Source organism: Schistocerca americana, chromosome X (genome assembly GCF_021461395.2).
Source record: "Schistocerca americana isolate TAMUIC-IGC-003095 chromosome X, iqSchAmer2.1, whole genome shotgun sequence".
In the NCBI taxonomy this organism is placed as follows: Eukaryota; Metazoa; Arthropoda; class Insecta; order Orthoptera; family Acrididae; genus Schistocerca; species Schistocerca americana.
Genome location: NC_060130.1, coordinates 798,321,869 through 798,342,848, shown reverse-complemented (window position 1 = coordinate 798,342,848; position 20,980 = coordinate 798,321,869). Strand labels below are relative to the sequence as shown.

The 20,980-nt window shown below is 36.2% G+C and overlaps 1 protein-coding gene across 1 annotated transcript in view; it reads left to right on the top strand.

The window, feature by feature from the left end:
* The first annotated feature begins 318 nt into the window (after window positions 1-318).
* LOC124554998 (delta-1-pyrroline-5-carboxylate dehydrogenase, mitochondrial) overlaps window positions 319-20,980 on the top strand; it is a 111,765-nt gene continuing 91,103 nt past the window's right edge. Inside the window, exons 1-3 of the mRNA XM_047128738.1 lie at window positions 319-474; window positions 9,731-9,810; window positions 13,089-13,222. Of these exons, the coding sequence (XP_046984694.1) occupies window positions 431-474; window positions 9,731-9,810; window positions 13,089-13,222 (258 nt within the window). The 5' untranslated portion in view covers window positions 319-430. The remainder of the gene's footprint in view (window positions 475-9,730; window positions 9,811-13,088; window positions 13,223-20,980) is intronic.

The window sequence follows — 20,980 nt, the reverse complement described above, 5'->3', positions numbered from 1 at the left end:
TGTATTAGTAAAGATTCCTGAAAGAAATGTGGTACCGGTAGTAATATTACCAGATCAATGGGATGGATACCTCCTCATACGATTTAAAAAAAGCTGTGTGACCAAAACGTTTTTCCTTTTGCCCCTACGTTTAGCTAAAAGAAATGTTGAACATTTAACTGTTGCTCGTAATTAGCTCACAAAAAAGTATTCTCCAAATGGATACAAATGTTTTTTTCTTAATTTAATTACTGTTGTGTTCAAACTTGTAGCTACGTCCACGTAATTTTCTGGACAAAGCAATCTTTGCAAAAATCTCATGCAGAGACCTTGCCGATTTCTTCTATGGAAAGAATATAAAATCTGTGATGGGTGCGCGGTGTGGGAGTAAGGTGTAAGGAGTGTGAGTCGGTTTGTTTAGTTTGACTCGAAGCTTGCTATCAGAAGTGGCATGTTGACCCTTGGAAGATTTCGTCTTATTGGGTTCGGTGAGAGGTAAACAAACAGAGTCTTATCATAGCAGCTGTCAGTGTGTACATTAAATATCTTTCCTTTCGTAGTCGTAGGCGGAAAGGAAGTGTCAAGCAGAATTAACTTGTCAATGAATTGGCCAAAGTTCCCATGAAACAAAATAAAGAAAACACTGTTAAATACTGTTACTGAGAGCAAAGCAAATATTCCGTTTTGTTTTTTATTGCTGGATTAGGTACTCTGACGATCTTCATACTCAAAAAGCTCAAACAATTTTTAAAACGGTTTTCTGAGTATTTCCTCAACACAAAATGCCTAAAACACAGATTATTGTTATCATTTGAGGTATAAGTTAGCGCTTCGTGGGTGGACTGTGTGTGTAGAGTAAAATGAAAAATCAAATTAATTTCATTACTGCGTAATAATAGCAGAAAATCCCTCTGCATGAGTAGGTTTCAAAACAAATCCTCGTAGTAGTTTACGTAAAGGAGTAGTCTTAAACTAAGACAACAGTTTCATTGTTACCATATCCATGTTTTGGAACATTATTGTGGGGGATCATTTTACAGTCATATTGGATTTGTGATTATAATGCAATGAAAAAAATTGCTCAGAAGGTATACATACACGTGGAATATATAAATATTCTTTATGAGAATAGGACGGGTGGTTAGTCATCATCTTGCTCAAGAAGCCACGCCGAAAATGATTTAGAAAAATCAAAATCAGGCTGGCTGGACAGAGGAAAAATGTAAATGTAAAAAAAAAAAACTTTTATACTTTGCTTACTTTCATTCTATACGGGATATTCTGTGGTAACTTGTCAAACTGAGCAAAAGTTTTTAGAGTGCAAAAGCATGTAGTAAGACTCATTTGTGCTGTAAATTCAAGATGATCATGTAGAAACCTGTTAAATTAATCTTTTATTCTAACCATTGCTTCTCAGTATATTTATTACTGGTTGAAATTTTTTGCAAGTAATATGGCACTATTTCCAACCAATGGCTCAATACATAGTATCAATAATAGGAATAAGAACAATCTACATGAAGACCTAAAATCACTTACCTTGGTCCAGAAAGGGGTTCAATATTCAATTTTCAATAAATTGCCAGCCACCATTAAAAACTTGGTTTCTGATAAGGCACAGTTTAAACAGAGTTTGGAAGTTTTCCTGATAGGCAACTCATTCGCCTCTATAAACGAATATCTTAATAGGGGCAGTTAGACCGGTTTAAATAATAATGTAAGTTAGATTTCAGTTTTTACAGCACGTGGTCACAAAAGTCAAGATTAGGTTTTTGTGTGTGGTAAATTTGTTAAAAGTGCATAACTATATTTCATTCTGACAGGGTATTAATTATGTAAATATAAGCAGTCCCACTCACATATTTTGACAATCTCCTGACAAAGGATCAGGGTAGTGAGTATTATATTCAGATGATTTCTGTTCTTTATTTTAGATTTTCTGACACACTCCACACCCATAAGAATCATCTCATTTTTGGGTCTATGGAATGAAAACCTAATCTAATCTCCATCCTCCTGAATATGTCAGTGCTTTAACAACTGCACTGCTTCATTCAGTTGGACCCAGTTGTACTATGTTCTTTTGTTGATACACAATTTGTACAAGATAAATTGTAATATGAAAAATAGTTTTGCACTGTTTGTTTGCATCTCTTTGCACTGTCACTGGTCACACTTTGGACATCCTGTGGTGACACCAGGACTAGAATGTGCAGCTGTTCCCCTTGTGCTCCTTTCAGTTCATCCAGAGAATTGACACCAGCGTTTCAAACGTGCACATCTCCATGTCCTCCCTTCAGTCCACTTAGAAAAATGAACCAACATTTCCCCATGATGAGTGAGATGTTGAACTCAGAAGAATGACAAGACATTACTGTCATGCAGTATGCAACATTGGAGGACTTTATGACGTACAAGAGAGTTGTGTGTGAAGGCAATAGTTTCACAATATGCTGGAAGTATTTGGTATAAATTCTTTCAATTTAGTGTAATTATGTGAGACATCATGCCTCATTTCCTGTGGTGGTTGGTTTGTGTCTGTCTGATTTTTTGCATGGAAACAGCTCATATGATTAGGAATTAAATTTTGGCTACATAGAGAGAAAAAGTCATTGTGAAATTGGTCATTGTTTGCCATATTTAATAGGATTGAATACAATAAATAGAATGTATATAAGTACTAGTTGTGTTTGAGAATACTTGCTCATGGTAAATGAAAAAAATTTAAGGCTAGCATAAAGCCATCTAAAGTTTACCCCCCATTCCACCCCTCCTCCTTTCCAGAAAAACAAAAACTGCTGGCAGTGATGGTGTAAATTGGGTATATAGGCTGCTCGAAACTGATAGTATTGTATTGCTCAATAGTGAAAGAAAAAATAACCCTAAGCATGTATCTTGAGAAGCATCATATCTTTCATCCTTGAGTACTATTAAAATGAAAGTAGTAGTAGTAGTAGTAGTAGTAGTAGTAGTAAAAGATAAGCTACTGGGAGGGGGGGGGGGGGGGTGTTTGCTGTATGAGAGGAATACAAAAAGAATAGATATGATTCTTAAAGTTTCCTGTTCTATAATGAATCTTTGTTCCATATTTAGTCGAGGAGAATTTTTCCTGACTAGGACAGATATTCCCTCCTTGGTTCATCCATATGTAACTGTAGTACTTCAGGTCAGAGAGAATAATGGTTCTAAAGTGGGAAAAAAATAACCCACATGAAGTGGCACTTGCATTGAAATTGTGTTGTCTTAATTAAATTTTGGAACAAAAAAACTGGCCCTGTAGCCTCTCTGAATGACAAGATAAAAATTAGTACAATGATATTCAGCTCTAACACCTTAAATATCCAAATGAGCAGATTTTCATCAGTTAAACAAACAGTATGACTGAACTGTGTACATTGCTCCACATGTGGAAATCAAATCAAGGAATGGGGGAGGGGGAGATAGAGATCCCGATTTGATTTCCATGTTTGTAGCAGAGTGGTTGCACTGTCATACCTTATAACTTTTCTGGTCATTTGGAGTTTAAAAGTTGGTGCTGAATGTCTCATGTACTAATATTTTAACTTGTTATTCAGAGAGTGAACTTAGATTAATAACACTATGCAAATGCACAGAGCTGCAATACGAATAGAACTTATTAAAGAACTCTCAAGAATAGTAATTCTCCATTAACACACCTAAAAAATGCCTGAAATGGTATATGCACTCAGTGTAGAAGCATTTCCTAGTCTACAGTAAGAATATTTGCTGCAGGGTTTACTGTGGAGAATTTTTCCTGTAGAGAGCAAATATTTTTTTGACCTTTCTGTATTTTCCTTACAACTGGTGTCACCAAACAGTGCAGCTGAATTTCGTACAATAATTACATAGATGAACACAGAAATGTAAAAGGCTTCTTACCACATGTGTAAAGCTATTTCAAAATCATTAATTTCTAACAGAACTTGATTGCACTTATGTCAGTTTTTAATACTCTCTAAAATTTATTTAAAGAGACTAAACAATTGGAGATATGATTTGAAAGATTGCCTGCTAGATACTTGTAGTTACTGTGGATCAGGGACAGTCTTGGAAGAAGGAAAATCTAGATAGGGGCTGGTTCTGGTGCTATGTACATAATAATCTCATATTAATTTTTTTCTTTTTGTAGCATACATTAAATAACTAGCTTGTGTGTTTATAAACAACTAGATGCTGCAATATTAAGGGATTTTGAAGTGTTTTCTGCAAGACTGACTAATCTGCATCTAACTGCTTTCTTCTGCCAGCTGAAAATATTTAACTTATGCAGCAGAGCCTGAAATTCTTTTGTAATTTTTCATTATTTTGTAATTAATGTAATTGTTGCTAACATAGATCAGAAGCTTATGGACTGTTAATTAATTGTGCAATAACTAGAGTAGTTGGCCAGAGAATTAGTTGTAAAGTGAGATTATTCACTTTACAACTTTGTATGGTAGTTCACAGCATTCTCTTTAAAGCCAAATGGTCTAATACTAAATTTACTTTCTGCTCATAACATGTAACATTCCATCCACACTCACTGTCAGCAGAGTAAAAATTAAAACATTATTTTTTCACAGTATGCTACCATTAAATAATGCAAACTGCAGGACACTTCAAGATAGCAAGTAGCTGTCTCACTGAAATACTGTGTAGTTTTGACAACATTATCTGATGCTATGCCCATGAACCCCTTAAGCAGGATAGTAATTCATTCCATAGTACACAGTTGGTTTTATATGCAATTTACCATTATAGTTATTTCTAGCACAAGGTTGTTGCTTACATTGTTGTTTATATTAAATCCATCTTATACTGGCATTTATAGATAAGCTATGCTTGAATTGATTTTTAAAAGTATCTTCTGTCAACATCTTGAGATCATTTGTTCACAAACTATGAAAAACAGCCCCTTTGACATATCGATATCAGTACCAAAGAACAAACCTCTGCAACTCCGAAAAGTGTAATTGGACATTTCCATTGACCTTTATGGGTCAACCACAGAGAGAAATACCAAAAAAACCAACCCCTAAAACTCCAGAAAGTGGGCCTGGACATTTCTCTTGACCTATATAGCTCAACTGCAGCTATCAATACCAAAAAATCAGCACCTACAACTCCAAAAAGTGGAACCAAAACCCCAGCAACTCAGAAACCCAGATATCCCATATTCACTACATCAATTAAAGCACAACCGATCTACCATAAATATACCACACACAAAACATCACAATTACTATATAATAAAACCAAAACGAGAGAGAGAGAGAGAGAGAGAGAGAGAGAGAGAGAGAGAGAGAGAGAGGCGCGCCACAATAATGCAACATATACGTGTCCGTGGTTCAAGCTGCCAGAACCCCATGTTGTTGCCACAAAAGTGACACAACAAGACCGAACATCTGCAGAAACTGTGTGTCAAACAGCATATCACCACCGATCTCAGAACATAATGATACACTCGTGAACTTCACTGTCATATCCATACCTAACAAAAAAACAATAAAAAAATTAGACTTCTTTCTGCACAACAAACACCAAACTAATCAGATGTAACAAAAATGCCAAACACATAAACAAACCGTGATAACTCACTGAAAACACTTCCACAAAACACATTCCCACACCAACTACCTAAACTCAAAACCACGTTAGCACAATGACAACAAAACTCAAATAAACCCAGTACCACACGTGAAACTCAGCATGTCCACATCCACTACCTGAGAGCACAATCAAATACAACAACACGAAATCTACAAACACAACCAACTCAAAAACTCCACGCCGTTGTGACACCACACATACCACTAGCATTATGTCCTGGGTCAAAGCAGTTTCCAAGTTTTCCACATTCAGCATATCTCAAAATTAAGTACAATTTATTTAGAATTTGTATTCTTCCTTTGTAAAATGTATGACGACCAACCGAATAGAAGGCCAACTGCTGATTTTTTTTTTTTTTTCAGAATTGTACTAACAACTGTGATCTGCGGAGGGATGGGGTAGCTGTTGGTTGTGTATATAATTACTGTTTGTGTACATGCAAATGCCACTTGCTTGTACAAAAAAGTAAAGAAGTATTCTAAAGCAAAGCTGTTATTTTGTTTAGTTTATTGTATGTGACAAGCTGATCATTGAAATTCATGATTTTTTTCATCAAAAACCCATATTGCTTGATACTTTGTGAGCTGGCTGTACCATATGTACTTAATGATTCAATGCACTTGAATGATTCATATAAATGAATAGTGTTTTGTTTGTTGGTATTTAAATGTCTCATGAGGGAGGACAGAACTTTGCAATTTTTTTTCCCCCATTTACTGAACACATCTTGTGAATCCACCATGCATACTAGTTTGTTGAGCATTCCATTGTGGAGTATAGTTGTCTGTTTTACACACAGAAAGAGCTGTAATATCTTTTAAGAGGGATAATTTCAAAATTTGAACCTGTTTGAAGCATTTATGGCAGCTGTCTTGCTTATCAGCTATGCACAAGATTCCAGAAGTGTGTACGTGCTATGTGATTATTGTCTGGTGAATGGCTTGGTGCCAGATTTGAAGATGAATAAAATAACACTTCTCCAATTTGTAGCCTCTGTAGAAAGAGGTGCTATGTACATACACAGATGACCAAAAACATATTACCATCTGGTTGATAATGTGTTGCACCATCTTTGGAATGTGATACAGCAGCAATTCTGCATGGCAAAGATTTAACAAGTCATTGGTAGGTTTCAGGAGATATGTTGCACCAGATACTTACACAATTCAAATAATTCCCATAAACCATGGACTGGTGGTTTGTGGGCACAGAGCTGTTGTCTGATGGCATCCCAGATGTGTTTTATATAAATTTTCTTTTCTAAATAGTGCACACAATGATTCCACCAGGTGGCATTCAGTCTCATGGTGGGCAGTAGTTATAATGTTTTGGCTCATAAGTATATATGAATAAACTTTGTTGTGCAGCCTATGACTAATGTTGAGTTTGCCTTCTTGCAGTCAGATATCTAGGAAACCTGCATGAGTTTCATTAATGCCATTTATTACTTTTAGTTGCTAAGCTTTACAGTTATTGTATGCACAGTTGAAATGGGTAAGATTTTAGAGGAGTAATAGTTATCTTTTTTCTTCTGTCTGATTTATTTAATTTTGGGTGGAGTAGTGCTTTGATTTTATATGTAAGAGAATAATTGGATTTATGTTTTAGGAGATTTCAGGTATTTTCACCTTCAAACCACCCGAATACATACACCTCAGTTTCACACTGCTACTTGTGCATTGAAATGATTGGTTGATGGTTGGTTCGAATGGCTCTGAGCACTATAGGACTTAACATCTGAGGTCATCAGTCCCCAATTGGTTGATAAAGCTCAGTGTTTCACTGTACTCTGCTTGTCAACATAAGGCGCAGGGCTGGATGTAAGATCTGTCCGAATGTGGTCATATGTTGCGATGTAATTACTAGTATTTATATTCTTTGTAAAATTCTGCAACTCTCCCAAGTTTCTGGTTTTGTGTGCGAAGTAAAGAGAGAGCAATATTGAGAAAGTAAGTGCTGAACCATGTATGTTATTGATAAACTTAGTCAATTCTGCATTTTGTTTTTTAGCATTTAAATGGTGATTCCAAATGTAAAATAGCTCCTACCCCAGTCCATTTCCAAATTGTTTCCAATGGCATTGAGCAGTGACGTCATCAGAATGGCCAAATTGCATCACCAACCGAATTAAGTGATGGTACCTATTGCATAACAAACATACATTACAGTACTGCAAAAAAAGAGAGAGAGAGAAAAAAGTTAAAATTGTCAATTCTGAAGTAAATCCAATTCCTAATATGGAACAGGTAACTAAATGGACAACTGCGGGAGTTGGTGGTTTTGTGGAAAGCCAAACTGAACTAGAGTAGGACAACAGTCAGATACAAAAGTACAATATTGGGAAGTCTCACAGATCTTTCCAATTCACCACTCTTTTTCATAAATGCATGCAGCATTTTATTGGCCACAAAGGAGTTACAAGTACTGGGTTCTGGAACAGAACATTACTGCAGTTATTTCAGCACCATTCATGAATCATCCAGCCGATGGTAATATTTTTCCTCATGTTAGTCTACAACAAATTATTGAGACCTGTAAAAAAAAAAAAAAAAAAAAATCAAGCAGCTTGAAGTAAACATTAAGCTTAGGATCCCAAAAGATACCTCTTCTGGTGTTGGCCTCTGGCAAGGAATGTATCATCAGGCTTGGGAATCTGTGGGGAAGAAATACCCATGGTTGCTGTTAAGCAGGTGTTGGGCATGGCCCCCTATCATGAGGGTGATGCTAATTTCCTCACTTTAAAAGAAGTGAGCAGTGGTTAAGTCACCATGAATAGTAACAACACATTTATACAATTTTTAATCAGTACACTAATTTTCAGCATAAACTACAAAATACGCTAAACATTAAATTGAATTAAACTGGCATGTCAATAGAATTCCACAAAAAAAGACATACTCAGAATTCTTTTTTTTTAAGGGCCAGCCAGATTGCTCTGAACTCCACGAAAATTTACACAACATGACAGTGGTGCAAACCTTGTAGACAGTTTGTACTATGAGTGTTGCAGCTGTTAACCAACAATTTTACTGCCATGATATCCAGGGCCTTGGTAATGTACAGTTAAATTTTTAAGTTGGATTCTGTAGTTATTATAGAAGGCAAAAAAGAAAAGAGAATAGACTGAAATAAGTCATGGTCAGTTGGGAGTAAAGACACCCTTTTTTTCAATTGTTTAAGAGTTCCTCTAGCTTGATCTCACTTCCTAGTCAACAGGACTTTCAATATTATCTTCCCCAGAGTGTACTAAACAACTGTAGAACTTAATAAAAAATGTCAGATTCAAGTACCAGTGGAATTATCATCACAGTATATGTACACACATGTACCATGCCTCTGCCTGCCTCCCCTCCCCCCATGCACACAGGTACACTGTTTTCAACACAAGCACACACCAAACTAATTTAAAAACATACTACCCCAGATGACTTGGACCCACTTTTGGGACAGTCAAAAAAATCTCTACTAACACCATATAAATTAAAGAATGCCCCTACATGAAACAAACTAACTTTTGAAAGCAGCACTTTTGCATGATGTCACTCTCCCAGCACCATGGCATCACAGCTCGAAGCTGGAAGGTGGTACCAAATGCATCAGTTCAGCAATCTACTCAATCTTTTTGTCGGGTCTCGTATAAATCTTTCAGCCTTTCATTAAGTGCTTTTTCTAATAAGTATTTGAACGTATCTAGAAAATGTCAGCAACTGAACTACAAAAGTGACTTGAGTACAAGTGCAGTGCATGTGCAAAAGGCATACTGAATTAAGTTTCCTGTAATTTCCTTGGCTTACTTGAGACAAAAGGGGACATGGTACATTATGTAAGAGTATAGCTTCTCTCTTTCTCCCCCCCCCCCCCCCCCCCCCCACACACACACACACACACATTCCTCCAGCCCCCTCCCCTCTCTCTCCGCCATTGCCTGTCCAGTTTTGCTGGTGCTCAGTGTACAGTGAAATCAATTAGACATTAACTCTGTACTCTTGTCTTCTTACTTCTCTGTAAAGGATAATTAAAACGGGTAGTTCTCAGTAAATTTTTAAGGAGTTTTGTGAAGTTATCCAACTATTTCTTACCAGCTGAAAATACAGTATGTGTCATGCGTATTGAGATATATATATATTTTTTTCCATTACAGGTTTCTGTCATGCAGATTATATTCTTCCAGTGCACTTGGTACAGTAGAAGATTTTACTGTGAAGAATGAACCTACTCTTGGTAAGTGCATTGCATGTTGCAAAGCAGTTGTACAGTATTTGCAGTTTTCCTTTGCACTGCTACTGTCCTTCCTAGGAAAGTGTGTGGATTCTTTTTATTTTTGGGAAGCAAACTTTCAGCAGAAAATGACGTTGAAAAATGTAACATAATCTGTTCACTTTTTGGAGTTAAACATATCTGCAGGCCACTGATAGCTGATTGTATGAGTAATAATAAAAATAATAATAATACCAAAAGAAATTTTACCAGACAATAGATAACACACACATTAAAATAAACAATCCACCAAACATAACAGACATGGAACACTTCTGGAGCAACATATGGTCAAACCCGGTACAACATAACAGGCATGCACGGTGGATACAAGCAGAAACAGACACATACAAGATGATACCACAAATGCCTGAAGTGATAATTTTGCAACATGAAGTCACCCAAGCAATTAATTCTACTCACAATTGGAAAGCCCCTGGAAATGACAAAATAGCAAATTTCTGGTTAAAGAAGTTCACCTCAACACATTCACATCTAACTAAATTATTTAACAGTTACATTGCAGACCCATACACATTCCCTGATACACTTACACATGGAATAACATATCTGAAACCTAATGATCAAGCAGACACAGCGAACCCAGCTAACATGCCTACCAACAATATACAAAATATTAACTTCAGTCATTAAACAGAAATTAATGACACATACAACACAGAACAAAATTATAAATGAAGAACAAAAAGGCTGTTGCAAAGGAGCACGAGGATGTAAAGAGCAACTGATAATAGATGCAGAGGTGACATATCAAGCTAAAACTAAACAAAGGTCGCTACACTACGCATACATTGATTACCAAAAAGCTTTTGATAGTGTACCCCACTCATGGTTACTACAAATATTGGAAATATACAAAGTAGATCCTAAATTGATACAGTTCCTAAACATCGTAATGAAAAATTGGAAAACCACACTTAATATCCAAACAAATTCAAATAATATCACATCACAGCCAATACAGATTAAGCGTGGAATATACCAAGGAGACTCATTAAGCCCTTTCTGGTTCTGCCTTGCTCTGAACCCATTATCCAACATGCTAAATAATACAAATTATGGATACAATATTACTGGAACATACCCACACAAAATCACACATTTGCTATACATGGATGATCTAAAACTACTGGCAGCAACAAATCAACAACTCAACCAATTACTAAAGATAACAGAAGGATTCAGCAATGATATAAGTATGGCTTTTGGAACAGACAAATGTAAGAAAAATAGCATAGTCAAGGGAAAACATACTAAACAAGAAGATTACATATTGGTTAACCACAGCAACTGCATAGAAGCGATGGAAAAAACGGATGCCTATAAATATCTAGGATACAGACAAAAAATAGGAATAGATAATACAAATATCAAAGAAGAACTAAAAGAAAAATATAGACAAAGACTAACAAAAATACTGAAAACAGAATTGACAGCAAGAAACAAGACAAAAGCTATAAATACCTATGCCATACCAATATTGACCTACTCATTTGGAGTAGTGAAATGGAGTAACACAGACCTAGAAGTACTCAATACACTAACACGATCACAATGCCACAAATATAGAATACATCACATACATTCAGCAACAGAAAGATTCACATTAAGCAGAAAGGAAGAAGGAAGGGGATTTATCGACATAAAAAACCTACATTATGGACAGGTAGACAATTTAAGAAAATTCTTTCTAGAACGAGCAGAAACTAGCAAAATACATAAGGCAATCACTCATATAAATACATCGGCTACACCACTGCAATTTCATAACCACTTCTACAACCCTTTAGATCACATAACATCAACAGACATGAAGAAAGTAAATTGGAAAATGAAAACACTACATGGCAAGCACCCGTATCATCTAACACAGCCACACATCGATCAAGACGCATCCAACACATGGCTAAGAAAAGGCAATATATACAGTGAGACAGAAGGATTCATGATTTCAATACAGGATCAAACAATAAACACCAGGTATTACAGCAAGCATATTATTAAAGATCCCAATACCACAACGGATAAATGCAGACTTTGTAAACAACAAATAGAAACAGTAGATCACATCACAAGCGGATGTACAATACTAGCAAATACAGAATACCCCAGAAGACATGACAATGTCGCAAAAATAATACATCAACAGCTTGCCTTACAACATAAACTTTTAAAACAACACATTCCTACATACAAGTATACACCACAAAATGTACTGGAGAATGATGAATACAAATTATACTGGAACAGAACCATTATAACAGATAAAACAACGCCACATAACAAACCTGACATCATACTCACCAATAAAAAGAAGAAATTAACACAACTAATCGAAATATCCATACCCAAATACAACAAATATACAAAAGAAAACAGGAGAAAAAATTGAAAAATTCATCCAACTGGCTGAGGAAGTCAAAGACATGTGGCATCAGGATAAAGTTGACATCATACCAATTATACTATCAACTACAGGAGTCATACCACACAATATCCACCAGTACATCAATGCAATACAGCTACATCCAAACATATATATACAGCTACAGAAATCCGTAATTATTGATACATGTTCAATTACCCGAAAGTTCCTAAATGCAATATAACACATACCGTACAGTTAAAAGTAAGTGACGCTTGATCAAGGTCCGCGTCACTCCATTTTTAACTGGACTTAATGTCTGAGAAAGTGAAGATAATAATAATAATAATAATGGCACTGAATCCTGAGCTACTTAAGTAAATAGGTTTGTATTGTGGTTGTGGAAGATGTACTACCATCTCATCTGGTGAAGGCACAAGTTAATGTGACAAATAAGAGAGAATTGTGGTTTATATTTATACTTTCCCTCTCTTCACATTCCTTTTGTAATGGGGGTTTGATTCCTTCCCCCCCCCCCCCCCCCCCCCCCCCCAATGTTAAAAGCACATATTTGTTGATAAGCATTGTGTAGTTTATGTGTGTGGAAGGCTTGTTAGTGTCTCGTGTTTAGAAAACTGTGAGTCTGCACATTTTCATACATTTTAAACCTACATCATCAGATATATTTTGTTAGAGTAATTTGGCATATTATTTTTTAATTACAGTTGAAATATGGTTTTATTTTTATTTGTCAATGTGGACATGTAGAAATTTATTATTATCATATTATTAAAATTTTGTCCTTTTATGAAATGATTTAATTAAGAGATATTGCAATGTCTTTGTGAATTTTCAGAGTATCAGCCTGGGTCAAAGGAGAGAGAGCAGTTGCAAGCAGCCCTGTCAAAATGGTCCAAGACAACTACAGAAATCCCTGTGATAATTGGCGATAAAGAATACAAAGATGGGGATTTCATTTATCAGTTGATGGTATGTAATGCAGGGACCTAATTATTTGTGCACAGAATGACAACAGTTTGAATCTCTCTGAATTGACAAATGAAAGGTTGTGTGATGACTTCAACCCATATGTCCTGTTTTTCATGAGCAGCAACCTTACTATTAGGCTATCAAAGCAGAAATTTGAATCTTACATGATTAAATTTGTATTTCTCAGAGTTACCTTTGTAGTATGAAAGCCACAAGTGGAGGAAGATAGTGTAGATTCTACTTAAAGGAATAAAATTTTGAAAACTACCAAGTGAATGATTAGAAAATAAATTTTTAAGGAAATATTAATGAGATAATCCTAAATGTTTTGCAGCCCATCAGGAACTTAATATGTTTGTGTATTCAGTATTCCATTTTTAATAAAGGGAAGGAAGGTCTCTGATGTTTGTAAGTGTCATGGCTAAATGTTTCACACAGAGCCCTGTTAATGCGTTCAATAATAATTTTAGGTATTGTGATTATGGTAAACCTTCAGTATAGAGTAAATGCTATTATAGGGGGCTATTCAGAAAGTAGGGAACATTTTGGCATAAAAAAAAAAAAAAACTAAGTGCAAGAAATACATTTTATTATATAAATCTGAAGAGCAACGGACATACCACTTTTCCACACAGTCACCAAACACATTGAGGCACTTATCATGGTGATGGACAGGCTTTGAAAGACCTTTGTCATAAAATCCCGCCACCTGAGACTTCAGCCAGTAAGTCATGCCCGCCTGGAGTTCTGCGTCGTCATCAAAGCGATGCGTTGCAAGCCAGTTCTTCATCTTGGGAAACAAGTGGAAGTCGCTTGGTGCAAGATCCGGGCTGTAGGGCGGATGAGGGAAAATTATCCATTTGGATGAATTAAGGAGTTCTTTAGTGTGATTTGGCATGAGAGGTCAGGCAATCTCGTGCAAAAACGAAATTTTGGACGTCAGCTTTCCTCGGCGTTTGTTTTAAACTGCTCTTCTAAGGATGTGCCAAGTTTGAAAGTACCGGGCAGAATTTATGGTTGCTCCATGTTTGAGAAAATCAATAAGCAGCACACCTTACCTATCCCAAAACACTGTCGTCATCAACTTCCATGCTGACAAGGTTGCAAACACTTCCTTGGTTTTTGGGGGGGACCTTGTGTGCCCCCAGTCCATGGACTGTAAGACTGTAATTTTGTCTCGCAATTAACGTGTTTGAGTCTCATCACCTGTTACAATTTGATCCAGTAATGAATCACCATGTTTGTGGTAGGTCTCCAGAAATATCAACATTGCCCCCATTCACTGTTCTTATCGTGCACAAAATTTGTGGTAGCCTAGCTTTTGAGTGACAATTTCAAACAACAAAGTCCATGAAACATGTGGAAAAGAAAGCGAAAGCTCCGTTATTGTGAAGCGATGGTTTCCACGAATCTTTTCATCAACTTTAGTGACAAGATCATCAGTCACAATGCTCGGGTGACCACTCTTCTCTTCATCATGAACGTTGGTTCAGCCATTTTTAAACTGAATGCACCATTTCCAGACAGAACATTCAGACATTACGCTGTTCCCGTATGCTTCACACAGTTCACTATAAATTTCTATAGGTTTTAGGATTTTTGCCAACAAAAACCATATCACAGATCGCACCTCACAACTGGTGTGATTTGATTATTGAAAAATCCAGATGCACAGAGACGTTCCCGCTGTCACAGATGGATGCCGACTGAGCTGCCGAGCACACACATACCAAAATATACGCCATCGGTGCGCACCAAGCGGCATCAGATGGAAACGTTCCCTTCTTTGTGAATAGCTCTCGTATGTTTTGTGGGGGAATGTTGGCAGTTCTTGCTGAGAGGTGTAGTGGAATTGTAGGATGTGTTGGCAGTTTGTTAAGTAGCCAATTAGAATACAGCACCCAGGTGACATATTTTGTAGAGGTACATTGAAGCTAAACTTGCATGTATTGCAGAACGGTGAAACACCAATTGTGAGGCAGCAATTTAAGCTTATATAGGCCTTCCGCTCTGTCCTGTGACACAGTCTGCCATCAATGAAAAGTACATAACCGTCAAATTCAATCTGTCTTCTGAATTCTTACATGAATTGTTCAGCAACTACAGTGAAGCGTTTTCTGATAATCACAATCATGGCTTTCCTCAACTTGTAGTATCACTGTCCAGCTGAACTCCTGGACATCAGGTTACATCAGGGATCAGTTGATCAACACAGCCTTAATTGCAAGTACATACCCAAAATGCAGAAAGCAACTACAAAATAATGTGGAGAGCAACTCTTGCAGAGCACCTGGAACGAAACTGTGAATAACACACCTATTGTTGCTAATGTATGGATGATAACAGCAGAGTGTTGTGTCCAGTACTTACTTTATTTTTAGCTTGTCTTTGATTACAGTTGTTCATGCAACCAGGTAAATTATTTTAATCATCTTCTCAATTCATTGTGATTGATTAGAAAGTGATTTTGCCCAATTTTTCATGTATGGAAACATCATAGTTTTTTTTTTTTTTATACTGTGAGTGAACAGTAAATTTCTGAGATGCTCATAAAAATTCAAGCTTTATTACATGCTGCATACAGAGTGTGGTAAGAGTGTAGCTGTATCATTGCTGTATATTACATATTCTGAGGACAGTGCAAGTGAGCTAAGATGCTGGGAACCTACTATCAAAAAAGTTGGTTATTTATTGGATGACAGATTTAAATGCAAAATGGGACTGTCAATTGTTTTCAAAAGTTCCCAAGAATTCATGCTCCTCCAGATGATTAGCTTTGTGTAGAGGAGATATAATTTGTTTAAATGTTGGCAAGGAGGACACTTGGTTGATTTGAGATAACGTGAAAACCCACTTTAAAGATAAATATTATTTAAAGACTTTTGTTATGCAAAAGAAAGTAAACACACTACTTTCAATTAAAGACTTTATCCAGACCTATGAGTGCTGCAAAAATTGGAAGGTTTCATATATAAAATGTGCAAAAATGTTTCTGGTATATAATGTGACTGTAAATGTTTCCTTGCACTCTAAAGTACGATATATTTGTAGGACTGAGAGATATGTAAAAGAATGTAGGATTAACATCTGACAGATTTATCTTTCAATGGGGCTGTCAAATGAAATGAAGAGTGTTTGCTCTGACAGTTAGCGATGAGCACATGTGGAGGCCATGTTTTGTATCACACTTACTGACTTTATGGCCAGTTTTCCACTTGTATGACTGGTATAATGCAAGACTTATAGTTACGCCTGATTCGATAATAGACAAGCATTCTAAAACTGGTCATCTGTAAATAAATGTTCTTCCTGTGTAACTTAACATTGTTTTCATAACAGTTATTGTAATCACAAAAAAATTGTAGATGCACTCAAATCCCAGCATGCTGAAGATGCAGAAATGAAACACACAGAACACAGGATTCTGTTTAATTTAAAATTCAAATTAACTTTAAAAGTTTTGTGATCCACTTATTTTTTTAAATGTAAACATGGTCATTTCACCCTGATGTAAATTTATGAATTTATGTATCTTTATCAGTAGTAATATTTTGATCAGCAGCTGTGGTGCATGTAGAAAGGCTGATTTGGTGTTAGCAATTGGATTTAATATCGAGAGTACCAGTACTTCTGCATTTTTCAACATGGCATATGTGTTTGCCTTTAAATAGCACAAAAAAGAACTTTGACTATTTAACTTTCTACAGTACTGGCATTTCATATCCAAGAGTGGTACAGAAGAAAATGAAAAGGTTTAAATCAGAATTGCATGCTCTGTATCCTTAGTGCAGTAGTTTTTTAATTACATATCATAATACTGGATTTTGTGCTAGTAATCTGTTAATGTTCTATTTATGATTGTTACTACTCCTAGTTGATATATTGATTTGAAAATTTGATTTTATGCTTATTTAGTCCACTATAAATATAGCTGAATGCTGTTGATTAACTTGAGGGTAGTTTTAGAACATATCACACCTGTCACAGTTTATTACTTGCAATGTTCATTCGTCAGTTAGGTAGTTCACACGTCTTAGGAACTGTGTCAAAGATGGTGATATTTTCAGGAGCCTACAGCCTACAAATCACAGCAAAAATTTTCCTGGTGAAAATATTTACATTTAAATTGAGCCTACTGCCGAGAAACTTAAAAAGAAAGACACCTATTCTAATTGTTGCCAAATAAGGGGTATAAAAATCATTATGCGCATGCACAGTACAATTATTTATCATCTAAAAATGTTGTTCTGATTAATCATCATGGGTGCTGTGTTACAAAAATTAAATAATGAAATAATACAGTTTTTTGTATATTTTGTGACTTATTAACTGTCTAAATCTTGACTTTTGATAGCAGAAAGTGAAACTGTTAGGATGACTGTTGGATCACACTGGGTTCAGCAAAAAGAATGCAGACTGTTTTCTTAAATAATGGAGCAAAAGTTTTCAGGATGTTGTGGCATCTCTTGCCTTTGATTATCCTTTTATTATTCAGTGATTAGAATGTGTACTTTTTACTGATGACATAAGTATTTTCCATATTTGGATTGATTAAAAAGACTGTAGGAAAGGATGAATAGCTTTCTTAAAGATACATAAAAGGCAACCAAGAAGTTTCTGTTCAGAGGCCATACAGACTGAAATCGGTATGCCAGTCAGGCAAATCACAATGAGCACTGAGGCAGTCATCCCACTGATGCACAAGTTTGAAGATACCTGTTTGGTAAAAGACTGTGTCCTCCTGTGTGAAGAAGTGCATAACTGCCTGCTGCACATCCTTTAAAGCATTTTTTAAGGACTGAAGGAATTATAATTGTGTGGGTGGAGATCAGGACTGTAGGGCGAGTGTTCAAGTGTCTTCTACTTGAGTTGGCATAACTAATGCGTTATTACATTTCTGGTATGGGGACATGCATTAACATGAAGCAGCAGCACCCCTTGGCGCACCATTCCACAATGGTGGTTTTCAACAGACATGCTGCTCCATACACATTCTTAGTTCTCCATTGGATGTCTACCACTTTTTTTTCTTTTTTTTCTTTTTCTTTTTTCTTTCCAGCCAAGAAAAAAAATAACTGCATAGTGGTTCTGTTTGGACATATTTGGTAATGACTTGGGTATAGTTCACATTTTTGCATGTACTGCACACTCATCAGAAAGACAGAAATGCCACTCTAATCCATTGCCTACATGTAGGTGTTCGTGCATCTGTATTGCAGTTGTGCTACAGTGCATATATTCTCCACCAGCGCCCTCAAACTGAAACCTTTTGATTACTCGTTATATATAACATGTTCTTTCCATAAATAGTACCTCCCCTAATTTTATATAAAGTAGTTATAACTGGTGCGGCACAATAGTGGTTAAACATCAGTGAGAAATGTGGCTTAGTGGGTGGAAAATAATCTTATAATTTTGGAATGTACATTTAGAGGAGAATTTAAACAGAGGAAAAACATTCTGAAACTTCTTAACCAACTACCTAAATGACGTTGAAGCCATTAAAACAACCTCTTATTTTCCTGATGTCTTATGGAATAACAACTTTTGGTTGTACTAGAAGATCTACCTTGAATAATGCATGGCAAAGCTCCATGATCTTGTAGACACCAATGAAAGGATTTAAGAAATTTTAGAAAGATATAAAATATGGTGGCCAATATAAAAGTATATCTCTGAAAAAAATGTTAATTTTGCATGTAAAAAGAAAGCATATATAAATGATGAGGATGAAATTAAAAAAACGATGAATGTGAAACTAGTTTTGAGTTTATAATCAGTGAACTAAAATGGATATAAAATAATTTCCAGCAGCAAAATGTAGGCCTATGTTGAAGGAAAAAGTGCTTAAAATACTGCATTAAAACTCACACGTTTTGGAAATAGCGTACAAAGACCAAATTGTATAAAAAATAGAGGCCATGTTACAAAAAAGAGGGGTAGGGGGGCTGTAATAGCAAGTAAGTCACCATGAAAAACCTATCATGACAAATTGTAATGTTGAGGGGACACTAATCAATTGTTAGACAAAAGGCACTACCAAACAAGTTATTACTCATAACAAATATGAAATGTAAATAATTTATGTGATATTTCAGGTTAAAAATAGCTGCAAAATAAAGTATATGCTCATGTAGGCATAGCTTTGGAAACCTTAATAATGAAATCTATCTACTGTCTTGTGTTCAGTAGTGGGTAACAAAGCAATCTTAACTTGGAAAGAAGGAGGCGGAGGGACAGAATGAGGAGAGGATTTGATGATGTGTTCAGTAGTGTGGTGGGGGACCATTAGGAGAAACACTGAAGTATATATTAAAAAAAATAAAAAAAGATAGAGAGATAAGTAGTGGAGTAGTGTGGAATGGGATGGGAAGAAGAGGAGAGGGTCGGGGAAGGGTGGAGACAGATGGAGGAGAGGGACCAGTTGAGAGGGGGAGACTAAGGACAGGGGGTGAGACTAAGGACAGGGGGTTGTTGCAATGAAGGATGTATCAGAGGGAGAGCTCTCTTATCCACAGTAATGTAAAACATGTTGGCGGGAGTGGCAGGTAATTTGGGGGGGGGAATCCATATTCTATGTGGCGAAGCAACAATGTAATCAACCAAATTATATTGGGCAGCATGTTCTGCAACATCTCACTCCACTTGACTTTAGCTAGCTTGGTGGTTGCAATTCATAAGTGTGGACTGTTTGTTGTTGCTCTTACTTACATAGAATGCTATGTAGTTGTTACAGACTAGTTGGTTATGGTGTAGCAGCTTTTACAGGAGGCCCTGTCTTTGCTGGCATAGAAAATGATGATGACAGTTCTGGAATAGGAGTGGTTTATGTGTGTGGAAAAGGTCTTGCACCTGTGTCTTCCACAGGGTTATGACCCATGAGACAAAGGTTTAGGAATAAACACAAAGAGAACTGATAATTACAAAGAGAAACAGCATGTCAAAGACTAGTGCCTTTTAATTGGCTATTCTCTTATGAAAAATATCGATGTCCTGAATTGTAAAATTAATGCTAGACCTGGGATTTGGATACCTCAGATGAATAAACACCTGAGAAACATCTGGATTGCCAAACAAAACTCAGAGGTAGTGTGGTCTACAGCCTGCAGTGAAATATATAAAAGTGTCTTTGTGCATGTTGGGACAGATTGTCTTCGCAGCTGCAGTGAAATTCAGATCATAAATAAAACAACAAAAATAATTAGAACAGCCAAAACTGTCTGTCCCGGGTCCAAGATAATAAGTGGAATTATGCATAGAAGATCAGTGAGTGATAGATAAACAGAACAGAATAAAGAACTGGATGGGAAAACAGTGTGATACTTTAGGGGCAGTATTTTTAGGTCTTAATAAATTCGTTACCAGTAACTGCCTAACACAAGATGAATTCCATTTGAACTTGCAGTAAAGTTTCGGTAGATAATGTGTGCAGTTATAAAAAAACAAGGTAAACTGAGTTTTAGTAAAGAGGGTGATAATTTAAATAAGAATACAAAAATATTAGATTTCTGTCCTCCAGTAGAATAAATCATCTACTCAAAAAAAGGAGAAACAGGAGTCAGGAAACAAAACAGAAGTATGTGCTAAACCAAGCAATCCACAAAAAGTGGTCCCTAATTTTATGCTTTTCCATCAGAATGTTCAGTCCTTGTGTAATAAGTGAGGAGGTGGCCTTGCCTGCGACTATCGATAGTGCAGGGTGCAGTCGCCTGCGAGATGTGGCTAATGTCGGGAACAACAATGCCTGTCACATGGGTC